The sequence below is a fragment of the Barbus barbus genome (assembly GCF_936440315.1).
Source record: "Barbus barbus genome assembly, chromosome: 4".
Taxonomy (NCBI): Eukaryota; Metazoa; Chordata; class Actinopteri; order Cypriniformes; family Cyprinidae; genus Barbus; species Barbus barbus.
In genome coordinates this window covers 33,764,541-33,778,752 of record NC_136732.1, presented here as the reverse complement: position 1 = coordinate 33,778,752, position 14,212 = coordinate 33,764,541, and the positions used below count along the sequence as shown (strand labels likewise).

At 38.1% G+C, this 14,212-nt stretch overlaps 1 protein-coding gene across 2 annotated transcripts in view; it reads right to left on the bottom strand.

The window, feature by feature from the left end:
- Nucleotides 1-1,032: 1,032 nt before the first annotated feature.
- mrc2 (mannose receptor, C-type 2) overlaps nt 1,033-14,212 on the bottom strand; it is a 32,374-nt gene continuing 19,194 nt past the window's right edge. Inside the window, exons 10-28 of one of the 2 annotated variants that reach the window (XM_079402577.1) lie at nt 11,864-11,979; nt 11,605-11,753; nt 11,245-11,459; nt 9,750-9,892; nt 9,406-9,493; nt 8,821-8,983; nt 8,529-8,692; nt 7,597-7,765; nt 7,254-7,396; nt 6,512-6,626; nt 6,097-6,254; nt 5,872-5,980; nt 5,539-5,777; nt 5,296-5,461; nt 3,670-3,819; nt 3,426-3,545; nt 3,152-3,331; nt 2,056-2,085; nt 1,033-1,936 (exon numbers count right to left, since the gene is read on the bottom strand). In XM_079402577.1, the coding sequence (XP_079258703.1) occupies nt 1,716-1,936; nt 2,056-2,085; nt 3,152-3,331; nt 3,426-3,545; nt 3,670-3,819; nt 5,296-5,461; nt 5,539-5,777; nt 5,872-5,980; nt 6,097-6,254; nt 6,512-6,626; nt 7,254-7,396; nt 7,597-7,765; nt 8,529-8,692; nt 8,821-8,983; nt 9,406-9,493; nt 9,750-9,892; nt 11,245-11,459; nt 11,605-11,753; nt 11,864-11,979 (2,838 nt within the window). In that variant the 3' untranslated portion in view covers nt 1,033-1,715. The remainder of the gene's footprint in view (nt 1,937-2,055; nt 2,086-3,151; nt 3,332-3,425; nt 3,546-3,669; nt 3,820-5,295; nt 5,462-5,538; nt 5,778-5,871; nt 5,981-6,096; nt 6,255-6,511; nt 6,627-7,253; nt 7,397-7,596; nt 7,766-8,528; nt 8,693-8,820; nt 8,984-9,405; nt 9,494-9,749; nt 9,893-11,244; nt 11,460-11,604; nt 11,754-11,863; nt 11,980-14,212) is intronic. The other variant, XM_079402578.1, reaches the window with a different exon arrangement.

Sequence of the window (14,212 nt, the reverse complement as noted above, 5' to 3'; positions counted from 1 at the left end):
AATGTTGCTTTCGAAGTACTCTTACCCATAATATTGCTTTAAAAAAGGCCTTGTTTCTTACAAACATGCAGCTTTTTCAGTTCACGTGATGTTAAATGATGGACAGGATCAGCTGTTTGGACTCTCATTCTGACGGCACCCATTCACTGCAGAGGATCCATTGATGTACAAGTGATGCAATGCTAAATTTCTCCAAATCTGTTCCGATATTCATCTACATCTCGCATGGCCTGAGGAAGAGATCAATTTTGAACAAATTTTCATTTTTGAGTGAACTATCCCTTTAAGGCAATATACAAAACACATATTATTCCTTAAATCCTTGAGAAATAAATGTATAAAGAATGTAACGGCAACAATCTGTACGACTGGACCCATTTGTAACAACATTTAGACTTGGTTTCTTTGGCCAACCTATTCACAGCACTAAAAATGCTCTTAGATAAGCTATTTGTGCAAATATCCAGCAGAGAGCAGTAACGTAACTCCCCTTTCGGTCGCTAGTGCTTCCAGTAAATCCTGCTCACCTAACGTCCCTTTCCCTTGCAAGTCCCACCTCTTACAGTCTCCTTCTCTCCGTCTTCTCCTCCCTTATCCCTTTTTGTAAAACCCAGTCAACTTTCACTATTCGCTCTCTCTCCTGCCTTGCCCTCGTCGCTTCTGTGTCCTGATTGGTTCCAGATCTGCTCCACTCGCTGACTCGACATTCCACAGCTGGCACTGTTTCACCTCGAGGCCTTGCCAAGAGCCGAAGGAAAAAAAGGAAGGCAAGAAAATGGGGAAAAGTTAAGAGCTGAAAAGAATGAGAGAAAGTAGAGATGAACAAAGTTTACGTTTCATTCCCTGTACTGTTTGGATTCAGCTTTTACATGAGCTCATCGTACCGGCTGAGATCAAGCAAAGTGAGGTCAGACTTCCTGTTGGGCAGCTCTGTGTCCAGCATGTGATTAGGGAGAGAGATACTGCGGTGCTTGTGACAGGCTCATTCTCATGCACTTTCATCTGTCTATTTCTGTCTGCAGCTCTTTTTTTGGTTCCGCATCACTGAACTTCAAACATACTATCGTTTCATCTGATGTGTAATTATCATGATTATCATTCTCAGATTGATGCATGGGGGACCTGAATTCTGACCCAGAGAACATCAAATTCAGCTGCACAAATTTTGAAAAACAGCAACAAATAAATCACAAAAAATAACTTCAAAAGTCACAGTCTGAAAAAAAATACTGTTGTGGTGTTACCTTGTAGTTCGTGTGATTGCGCGCGCTCATAGTCTGGAAGTTCAATGTGATTTTTTTTGGAGGGGGGGGGGGGGGGGTGCTTTGTTCCCTTTTGGCACTAAAGGATAACTAGAATACTTTTTTTCATAAAGGACATAAAAAAAATATGCATATAAACTGGATTTCCAAAACTGGATAAAGACAAACAAAAAAAAATAATCTTCCACACTAGCCAATTCAAATAGCACCTCTGAGATGGTGGAATGTGATTGGTTGACATGCTTTAGATGGATGTGAAAGAGTTCGGTCTCTGTTGATTTCGGTTGATCATCTGCTGCGCTCCACACAGCTCTCACAATATCTCTGGAAAAATAAACACAAAAACAAAACCGCAGCTCATTTTTCTTTCCTTAAACGTAAATTCTCTGTCAGTTGCTGGCGTAGCAGATTTGTTTCCCTTGGTGTTTCGAATCAGTTTGAACATATCCAGCATTATTCGCCCTGTTCGTTTAACTCCATGTCTGAAACTAGAATGTTTTTTTCAGCTTCTTCAGAGGGGGCGGAGTTAGTGCGGCTGTACCGAGCGCTCTCATAGGTGCCCATGGAGCTGAAGCTCCGCCTACGATACAGATAAATCCCTCCCACCACCAGAGCAATCAGAACGAGGGCTGCAACCAGGACCTGAATCAATACATGGAGATGGTTGTCACCAGCTGGAAGAAAGAGAAAATAACTATTCAAACAAAACATTCATGGGTGTTCATTTAATACATTTCTCAACTTTGTCAACATATTTTAGGTAAATTTGAGGTTAAAAATGATTAGAACTTACAATGAACTACAGGCTCTGCTGTGGCTCCTACTGAAAAGAAAAGAAAGAGGAAAATTGGGCTCAAAATTTGAATTATTATACTGTATATTAGGATTTCTGTCATACATTCTCATTCTTTTTTCCCTGAGGTCAACTTTCCCTGAGGTTTTTTGTACATTTCTCATCATGACCTTGGCCATTTTCACCTGTTTACTGATACTTACTGCAATACTGTGTTTTTATTGCAGTGCCTCCTATGCAAAATTGTAATTTGAATATTATTTATTTACTTACTTTATTTACTCATTCCTTTTGAATAAATAGCTGTGGCCAAAATTATTAGAATTGTAGTATTTTCACCAGCTAAAAAATGGTTTTAAGGTTTCTTGTAGCATTTTGGAGACGTTGCCACAGTTCTTCAGGATTTAGTCTGTCTAAGTTTGTTCTGTTTCTTCATGTCATTCCAGACAGACTGGATGATGATCAGATGAGATCAGATCTCTGTGTGGAGCACAGGCTGTTATCAGACTCCTTGTGCAAACAAAAATCTCACTGGATTATTACAATTAATAGCAAAATCAATGTTTGGACACATAAACTGATATTTCCTACTGACACACTACAGAAAACGTTTAGCTGGTGAGTGTTCGAATATATATTGGTGTGTCTATATATATATACATATATAGCCTTAAATCATTTTTAGTCATTTTAGTACTTCAACTTATTTACAGTATTTCATTTAGTTGCCAATCAACATTTCTAATTTTTATTTTAAGTTGATTAAGATGAGGTTTTTCATCTAATATTTATATAACATTTTTTGTCAGCTTTATGTCAATTTCTGATTTTTTACAGTTTTAGTTTTATTTAACAATAACAACATTGGTGTTAACTTTTGTTTCAACCAAAAATGAGCAACAGCGGTTTGCTGAGCTTAAACATGAGCTATGGGTTAGTTTGTGTTGCTTCATCCTTCAATGAACAACCTCTTCACAAAGTCTGAATGAGATTGTGATTACGGACAGGAATGTTTTAATTCGTTTGTGTAGCTTTTACCCCAGTTGTATATGGAAATATATATGATATGTTTCTGTATGTATGTGACGCTCCATACCTCGTGGTCGTTTACAGATGACCCCATGTGTGCGGTTTTTGCAGGACCCAGGCCTCCAGAGGCCCGTGTTGCTCTGAACCCAGAAGCAGCTGTTGACGGACAGCATGCTCAGATTAGCGTCCTGCTGCTCCCAGTTACTGTAGTCCACCGCTTGACTGTCTGACCACTCCAGACTGCCTTCTGTAGAATCGAACATATACACACAGGTCTAGATAAAGGAGATCCAAACTGCAGGTCAATAAAGGAAACAAGTGTTGTTTATTAAACTTCTTGCCTTTGGAGTTAAAGATCATTCCAAGCCAAGCGCCGTGGGCCTGTTGTTGAAAACTCTGCATGTGCTCCCATACAAAACTGTTCTCGTTTTCATCTAATATTGACAACAGCTTAGCTCCCACTGAGAAAGGAAAAACAAGATTACTTAAGTTATTGTGTATTATATACATTATTACATATTACAATTCATTGTGTGTAATATGTTCCTGTGTTGAGTTAATTTTTTTCCCATGTGTAAACATTACCTTTGTTACACATGCGTATGGCCTCGTGTTTAAATTGTAGCTCGTGGAGGATGAATGAGTAGCAGTGATTTCTGAAAGGAACCCAGGACCAATTACCTACAGGATGTGGGCAAAAACCCGGATACATCCACCTGTGTTCTATCGTTCTCTCTGATACAAAAACACAACAAGCAAAAGGCTGTTAGAACACACCTGCAAAATTTGTGCAAAAAAACACCACAGACGGATCCAAATACACACAGGTTATATCTAAAATGGAAAACTAGCATAGCCTACTGCTCTGTATGTTTTAGTTTACAATAACAGCAATAGTGTATACACCTAAAACTATTAAAAATCATTTTTGGTAAGTTAAGTTGAAATATAAATATGAACATTAGATGAAAATTTGATTTGAACTGAAAAAAAAACATAAAAATTAGAAATGTTATCATAATGTTTAATAATGCTATATTAATATATAAATAATTCACGTGCCCCCTCAGATTTTTGAGCCAAGTTGATTTTGAATGCAGCTTCCAAATGACAAAACAATAGCTGAATATTATTTTCTATATTTGATACACCAGCGTGATTAATTATCAGCTGCTAAATTCAAATCTGCGTTTGCTGGCTGGCGCTGAGCCAGATACAGATGCGTTTGTACCAGCGCTGCATTATAACCAATCACACACGATGCTGTTGAGTTTATGAATGCAATGACCAATCAGAGGGGTTCAGATGAGTCATCGCTAAAATGCGGGTGTTTTCTTCACTTGCTCGTTGACTGAATACCTCTTTCTGGCTAATTCTTTAGTTAGAAACAGCAACAACGTGCAGATGTGTGTATGAATCCGTAAGTTAGATATTCATTTCACAGTGTAAACAGCTTCAGTGATTTTAATGGGAGTTTTTGAGAGTGCTTGAACTCTAGACTGCCAGTGAAAATGTTCTTTGATAATGTAAATGCTCTCTTTCTGTACAATGAAATTGTTATGATAAGTAGCCTAACTTACAATGTTTTTATTCACATTAACTTTCAATGTTAAATTCACATTCATTTTAAAGTCAGTCGTATTAAAACTATTATGGCATGACACCCATATCTGTTACAGGTTTTTATGCATAGTTAATAGTCTATTGACCATCGCCCATTATAACTAACAATCAATAAAGGTGAGAATTGAGATATTTCATGATATAGTTCATGCGTTTGGGAATGTTTCGAATAAAAAGGAAAAATAAAATAAAATAAAACAAGAACATAAGTGCTATTGTGAGATGGTCCTCACTGCAGAACACAAGATCCAGGGGATCCCTAAACCCACCCATCTCTACCCCGCCCCCTGGATCTTTGTTCTGCAGTGAGGGGCTACTGCGGCTGCTGTGTGTCACATGACGCACAGCAGCCCCCCCCCCCCCCCCCCCCCCCGGAACTCGTGGTTATATAACACACATATATTATATAAACAAAAACTTTTATTTTGGACGCAATTAATCATTGCCCAGAACTTTTTAAAATAGTATAAGAAAATCTGTCAAATAATGAGTCAACCTTGGACGTATACTGAACTTCATTTGGAAATTCAATGCAAATAAATACCACTAGTAGTATGAAAGTAGAAGCATACTTTAACACTTTCTTACCTGTGTTAATTTCACAGATGGCAGCATTTAATTTTGTATTACAAGCAGCCACAGTCCACTGGCCTTCAACGGTCATGTGACCACATCCATACATTTGATTAGGCTCTTCATCCCGCCAGTCAGTGAATGTGAGCTCTTCTTCACCCAACCACGTGTAGCTCCGAGCCTGGAAATACAAGAAGCTTTTGCTGAAGCTCTGACATGTCAGAGGAAGAGACACACAAGTCGCACACAATGTCTCACCCCGTCATTGTGTAGCCCGATCCAGGCGGGTTTGCGGAGTGTGCTGAGGAGGAGGGTCAGGTAGGCATGCTGCCGAGGATCCCGCACTGCTGCCAGCGTTCCGTTAATGGAATCACACAGATGCACAGCTGTGATCCAGTCCAGAGTCTTCTGCAAGATCCGGTACTGCACGCCATTAAATTCTAATGGGACACCTAATAATGGGGGAAGAGGGTCCACACCAGGGGGCAAGGAAGGATCTGGAAACATATGCGCACAGGATATTTTAGTGGTTCAGGGTATATAGTACAATGCATATTTGTGTGAGCATGTGAATTTAAGATATTCCTGTACCTTTATCCTTCATACAGATGAAGCCATGTTTCTCTGCATCACACCTGCGAGATGCCCACATGCCCATCATCCGGGGAGGACTACCATGGAGAAGCACTATGCAGTTACCCTAATGGGACACACATATAAATATAAATGAAAGATAATGTAGACGGACAAACAGAGAGAGAGAGCGCGATAGAGAGACAGACAGACGGATAGACAGATAGATGGATAGATAGATACCGGGCTTTTCATTTGTCTGTTGTCCACTGGTTCTCCAGGGGCCCAGTTAGTATAGCTAAGGAACCCACGTTCAAACCAACTGAACTGAGCCTGTGATTCTGAAGTGAGCCCCACCCACACATGGAAACTGCTGTTGGGCAGCAGAGTCACAAGGAACGCTGAAGAGAGAGAAAGAAATAGATCAAATGCAGAGCTTAGTCTGTTTCCATTCACACAAATTAATGCAACACAAAACAAATTGAGAGCTGTAAGAGACATTGGAGCATGTCAGTCACAATATTCATAAAAGTTGTCAATGATTCTTATACTTTCACATTTTTATCAAATTTTTTGTGTGTGAACTATCAATTTAATGTAACCTAGATTCCCTTCTGTGGTGTGTGTGTGTATGTCTGTGTATATGAGTTTGATTTACCCTGAACTCTGTGGTTTGGCACTGTCACTAGCGTGGCTCTATGTGTCAGACACGTCTTGGAGGCAGATTCCCAAGTGCTACGACTCGACAGCTCTTCTCCAAACACCTTATAACACTGTTAGAATGAGGGGGAAAACAGAATGCAGAGATTACTGATATAAGAAAATTAATATTTCTGTACGAAAGTAATTTTCAAAATCATAATGTTTGCTAGATCTTTATTTTCTTAGATTCCAAATGTAAAAAATTTAATCACAATGTAATATCTTGCATCATCACAAGAAGAATAATTATCCTTTTTGGCTGCTGTTACCAAGCAATCAGATTTTTACAACCCCTCCAAAAAATCTGTCAAATATAGATAACTTTTCATGATCTAATCAATTCCTGGCAGAAACAAGTTCCACCTAATATTTCTCAATGAATATCCCATTTCACAGAAATATTTCACATTAGAAAAGTAAAATGAAATGTGAGACTGTTTCACAATTATTTTAGGTAGATTTTGAAAGACAAACAATTGCATTTAAGCCAATGTAATCTTTAATTTCTTAGAAAAAGTATAACGTTTATATATAGTATATAAATAAAGAGATGATCCAAAATGGTTAAAAAAATGAGCAAAACTAAATTTGAATGCAAACTGAACTAACTACAACAAAAATAAAAATTGTCACTACAGTGCAGCCTTTCAAGTGTAATAATGTATCAAATCAGACAGCCTGTGGGAGTGAGTTTTCACCTTGTGTAGAAAAGGACTCCAGCCCTGGGGGCAGCCGGCAGGTATGAGAGGAGGAGCGGGTGTGGGAGGGATGGTACCCGTCACATTCACCCTCTTACACACATATGGAAGATCAACACGACACCTCTGATCTGACCAGTCACCTGAGAGAACATTTAATTCACTGAACTCACTGCTGTTGAATCACATATTCCACAAAATAACATCAAAAAGTCTGAACATAAAATCTGTGCACTCCTTTCTTATGTTTATTTAAAATGTGCAGTCAAAAACCGGTGCATGTCAAATTCAAGGTGAAGATGACATACTTTCTGTTTCTATATGCGTGTAAAAGGGACCAAACCTTTTGAGGAGGAGATTTGGACACATTTGGGCTCTTTGCTGATTGGTCGAGGCTGTCCTAGTCCCCAGGACACATAATTGAGCACCGAATGATCAGACCACCTTAATCTTCCATCGTTCTTAAAACTGTGCAAGCCAATCCACCACAGGTCATTTTCTTTGCGGGACATCTGACACAGTAAACAAGCAATTCTTGGTTAGCATTAAGACTTAAATAAACCTCTTTATGCAAAATATTCATCCCAAAATGGAATTGACTGTTTACTTTTTAATTTCTATTACTTTCTATCTTCAGTAACACATACAATGATATTTTTTTATGATACTTATAAACTCAGAGGAAAAGGTACAAAATCTGTCACTGGTGTTGCACCCTTTCAAAATGTACTAATCTGTATCTTTTAGTAGAGCCCTGCATGAGTCTCAAATATAGGCCCTAGCCCGGCCCTGGCCCGAGATGCTCAGGCCCTAGCCCGGCCCGTGTCCGACAGCTTATCAGAATTACCCCCCGCCCCGAGAGTACAAGCTAAAGCACGCTTTGCAGGACATGGAGGCGCCAGCACAATCACTTGCATTTTTTTCAGTGGATACAGCGTAATTTGAACTATGACGTGAAAATTGGCCCGAAGCCCAGCCCTAGGGGTGTAAAAAAGTCGGGCTGAAATGCAGGGCTCTACCTTTTAGGTACTAATATTTCCCCTTAGGTATTAATATGTACCTTTAAGGTACTAATATGCATAATTTTGTGGTAAATAAAACAAACAAAAACAAAAGTGTGCCTTTAAAAAAGATACCACCACAGCTTTTGTACCGTACACCTTTAGTATCTTACCTTTTTGGGTGAACTGATCCTTTAACCGCTGTTAATTTAATGTCATAAGCATACCTCTAAGACTAGGATGGTGTGTGGTTGTGTCTGCTATGTGTGCTTACCTTGCGTAAAGTGCTAACCAAAAACTGATTCTCCTTAGGAGAGTGCATGGAGACCAGGGAGGCGTCGAACCAGGAGCAGATCCTCTGAGCCTGGTCCCACGTGGAGCGATGTTCAAACATTTTATACTGGGCCTCTTCAAAATCGACCCACTCTAAACCGGTGTCTACACACACAAAGGTATAATAATGTCACATTACTGAGATTCAGAATCATACTCAGTTCACAAATAGACTTGTCAAGCTTTTTTTTTTTTTGATAATATTACAGTCTTAAGAGTGCACTGCCACAGACCTTCATGGCTCTCAGGTTCCTCTTCCATCTTCCCTTTTGGTATTTTGCAGATCCAGTCTAGCTCAGACTCGCAGTGTGATACCAGCCAGTTGGTGTCAGCCATGTTAGCTGCTCCACACTCAGCAGACCCATAATTCCCCCTGCCGAAGTTCTGATAGGACACCTGAAAGACATAAAAATAGACTTTACATGTTAGAATCGCTAACAAAAAGCTACTATGTAAGTACAATGTTGAAGAAACGGCAGCAGAAAACAATACTATATTACTGTGATATTTGTGCTAGTAGTGAAGTTTTTTTATGGCAGTGGTTCTCTACCTGGGGACCAGGGACCACTAGGGGGCATCAGCATACTTACAAAGCACCCTCAAGATTACTTAAAATGATTTAAAATGACACAAAACAAGCATTAAAACCTTAAAAACTTTATCATTAAAAAACGTTGTCATGATCTTTCTTATCTTGATTTACTCCTCCAAAAACCTCAGTTTTTATCTTTGAAGAACCAGGATTCTCATGGTCTTATATACACATACTGTGCACACTGGTCTAGTATAATAAAAATGAAGTATTTCAAGAAACTCACAGCTGATCCGTCACTCCATGTCCAACTGCCACTATTCCTGCGGGAAATTCCGATCCACAGCCAGTGCTGCTCATGATCCTCCGCCTCCCTGCTCACACAGCCAATCAGGAGGCAGAGCGGTTAGACACTACTGTACTTTTAACAGGATCCCATGATGCATTTGAATCATAAAGTCAAACTTATCTTAAACCGAACAAACATAACCACTAATCTATTCTGACTAGGGGTATTTGAGTGTAAAAACTGATAAATAAAGGAAATTTGATTCATTCTCACACAAATCACACCTTCAAACATTACTAACACACACAGTGTTGCTTTAGGGCTGGATTTTAGAATCTTACCCGAAGGCCTCATGGAGGATCTGGAAGACATAGGTCTCTTCCTCTGGCGTGCTGAAGCTGGCGAGCTGAGCTCCATGTTTCTGGCAGAACTTGTGAGCTTGAATCCAAGTCAGTCTCTTCTCCAGTGCACCTGCATGAAAGACCTACAAAAGCACAGCGATGAGTGGACCACACACACCCCAATACAGACAAACACACAGACGCCACACCAGGACTGACCAAAATTCAAAATGTATGAATTTGTTCACTTCATGAATTGAATGGACACACTCACAGGATGCTTAACTGGATTTGTAATGGAATAACAGGAAGAAGAATTTACTGAATTGTAACTCAGAAGTAAAAACTTTTGTGGTTATTAATTTTGTGATGAATTTGAAATAATTTATTATGCATTTTTATGCCCTGATTTGTAAAATCGATTAAACTGATTTGATTACTGTCAAAAAAATGTATACATCCACCAAAGAAAAAATAGATTTTAATGCATCATTTGCCTTCTTGAGCATCAGTGAATGTTTGCAGCTTCTGTAATAGTTGTGTACGAATCGCTCAATTGTCCTCTGAGTGAAAACATGGATCTCAAAATTTACAGCCACAGCTGGAAAGGAGTCAAATATGCAGAAGATGCAGAAGAATGTGCAGGGCCTGGAGGATTTTTCTCATGAACAACCATCAGAAAACATGAAAACAGTCATGGATCATCCAGGTAACAACAGAGTATTAAGAATCAAAGGTATGCAAACTTTACAACGGGGTCATTTTTTTTACTAAATTCAGCAATTATTTAGTTTTTTGGACTTTATGTAAACACTGGTTACGTGAAGTAGCTTATTCATGACAGTACTAAATAAAAAATAAAATGCCTTCTTATTTTGTCAAAATTATTAACATTTTCATAGATTCTGCAAGGGGTGTGCAAACTTTTGAGCAGAACTGTTCAACTAGAGCCATCTGCGAAAATTACCGTTTTCTTTTACCAGTTTTAAAAAATAAATGTTAAATTAATAAAAATATAATATATGAATCTATAGGTGAAATTTACACCATGTTTAATCATAAATGTTTGAATTGTTAATACAGAAAATCATGTTGTGAATTTTTATAGTATCTTCATGTCTTATAGTCACATTTAGCAGATTAGAGCTGGGTGATAATATAGTTTACATTTTGCAATGATACAAGCAATCAAGTACTTAAGATTTGATATATAGCATAGCATTTATCGCTCTATGTGAGTATACTGTGAATAAAGTTGGATATAATATAAATAATATATACCTAACTTAATTTTAAAAGAGCTGGGTGTTACTGTATGTATGCATAAAAATCTGGATATAATATATATTCAACTTTATGCATAGAGCTGGGTAATAATATGATTTACATTTTGCAACGATATTTATTACATTTAAGGTGACAGTTCTGCAAATTCAACTCAAATTGTAATTTAGAAAGTATTTCAATTTTGAATGGCGCACAATGACAAACACACCTTGTAGCAGTAGCGGAACTTATTGGTGCTTTTCCATCCCGATGGGCATGATCCTGTTAGAGAGGGCGTGGGCTGAGGAACAGGGGGGCTGGGGATGAGAGAGTCCTGATTCTGTTTGCAAATGTATTTGGAGCGGACACTGGCACAGTCCTTCACCTCCCACAGACCCATAGCCTGCCCCGCCACCATCACCACACAACCTCCCTTTATCTGTGCTGCAACACCACAAGACAAAAGGCAAGTTCATCCTCAGAATTTTTCTGGATTAGCACCAAATGATAAAAGGAATGATAAACAGAAACAAATTATTCAGGTGCACACATGGTCATGCCATACACAAGCTTGTGTGTGTTTCTGTACCTGGCTGGTCTCTGTTCCAGTTGGTGTATGTGAGCTCCTCTCCCGTTATCCAGCTAAACGTGCCGGTTCTGTTCTCATTATACAAGCCGAGCCAGAACTGATCGGCAGATCGTCCAAACACCAGGCTGCTCACAAAGGCCTGCTCAAACCTGGAAACACGCACATATGCACCTCATAAGTTACTTCATAATTCATCGATTTTGGGAAAGAGCATTACAAGCTGAATACAAATCCATGTTGCTAGGCTTGTGTCCAGTACCTGTTATTAATAATGACGAGTGTGGCATTGTTGCTAGCGCACATTCCTTTTGCATCATTAAAGGTTAGAGATTCTTCTCCAACCTTGAAGCAGGAAGGACTATGCCATCTCCAACCCTGAGAAGATTCACCAGAGGGAGAGAGAAAGTGTGCTGTGTTATAATGCGTGAAAAATAATGCATTGGGTAAATGTTTCTGAACAGTTCAGCATATTTTTTTAGACTAGTTCTTTTTTTGCTAAATGTTAAATGTACAGTGACAACTGTAAAGCATCTGGAAATTCATTTGAAATTGTATTTATTTATTTACTTACATTTTCTTATTAAATGCATGAACACCAGCATAAACCAATCTGGACTAGCTAGGAATTCAAGCTGGTCTAAAAACTGGTTCTGTCAATAGGTGAATTTACGCTGTATGCATAACCTATATGAATTAGACCAATGGCAAAACAATTAAATTCGCAGGCACAAAACATGCACACACATGCATGCATTCACACACGGACACCCATGTTTTAAGGAATGTATCTAAATTACACGTCAGCACTAGGCATGAGGCAGTAACTTGACCTGTCTGCCGGCTGTCTGTTCTACTGTTTAAGACATTACAGAGAGGCAGATGTGTTCTCTCATTGTCTGACAATGATATACTCACTATGACTCCAAATTTAGCAGTCTGTTCCAAAAATGAAGATTAAATTGTTAAAACTAGATTTTCATATACAGAAAGGGCTGCAATGCAGCAAAAGAATAGTCTTAATGCCTTACAAAATTATTGTAATTTGCAAATCCAAAGACCAGAAAAAAGAGGGGGGAGATTAATAATAATATGCAAAGTAGATACAGTATAGTAAGGTTTTTAACATGATTCTGACAGTTCTACAGGGATAAAGTCTGCTGCATTAACACTTGGCACTGACTCAAACATATGCAAGAATCCCACAAAACCTCTTAAGAACATGTCTGGCTATTTCATAAAATGATACTTTTGTCATTATTATTATTATTTATTTATTTTTATTTTTTGCCATATTTTCTTGACAATTAAGCTAATTCTATCTACATCACCGTTTGAAAGTTCTTGAAAGACGATTTTATTCTTACTAAGTCTGTATTTATTTGATCAAAACTACAGTAAAACAGTAATATTTGAATATATTTTAAAATGTAGTTTATTCCTGTGATAGTAAAGCTGAATTTTCAGCATCATTACTCCAGTCTTCAGTGTCACATGATCTTTCAGGAATCATGCTAATATGCTGATTTGCTGCTCAAGATTTGTTTTGTTCAATGTTGAGCTAATTAATATCTTTGTTGAAACTGTGATTTTGTTCAGAATTCTTTGAAGCATTTATTTTAAATAACTTTTCACTGTATTTATTTATATATACTCTGTCTATTGAAGAAATGAATGCATACTTGCTGAATAGAAGTATTAACTGAAAATTATTAAATATTACTGACCCCAAACTTTGAATGGTGGTGTAAATAAATCAGTTTCACAAAAGAAAGAAATATATACAATTCTTTATGCAAATATTATGTTAATGAGTTTGATGACACTTTAGTACTGAACATTCCATCAGTGTAAGTCAAACTACACTGATGGACTAAAAAACTAAAAATGAAGTTTGAATGGGGCTAAATTAACTGACAGAAAATTGCGAAGAAGAAAAATTAAAAGAAGTAATATAAAGTATTTGAAAAAGTTGTATGAAGTAGATGCAGCATGTATTACTTTTACTATTTATTCTTTCACTATTTTTACTCTCTTTTGATTAAAATGGACACATAACTTATCAAATAGTGTGGCTTATGGAAGAAACGTGTGCTATTAGTTCTTTAAGTTATAGGACTTAATTTGTTTTTGCCTGGTGGTCGATAATCACCGGGGGGGGGGGGGGGGGGGCAGCATAGACCTAAATTAATCTTATCTCTGAAGCAAAACACCACATAGCAACCACCCAGAACACCCAAGCAACTCATAAAATCAGAAATCAGAACACCTTTACAATCAAACAGCAACATCCTGGTAACCCAAAGCACCCTGGTTTTGCATAGGTGAGATGAGTTTTCTTTAGGGGAAAAAGTAACTTAGTCAAACAAACTGTTTTAAAGCTTTAGTATATCCACTAGTAACCTCTGAACTCTGACCTAGGCGATGGCATCCAAGGTCACGGCTCTTATTTAACAGATGCCTATTAACAGGGTCACAGCAAGGTAACAGCAACACTCATTTAAAACAAAGACGGTTTCATGTAGAGCTGCTGTAGATCTGGATGAATGTGAATGAAATGTAGCCAAATATGCATATTTTGTTTCTGTGTGCTTTCTAGAGTAACTTGGTC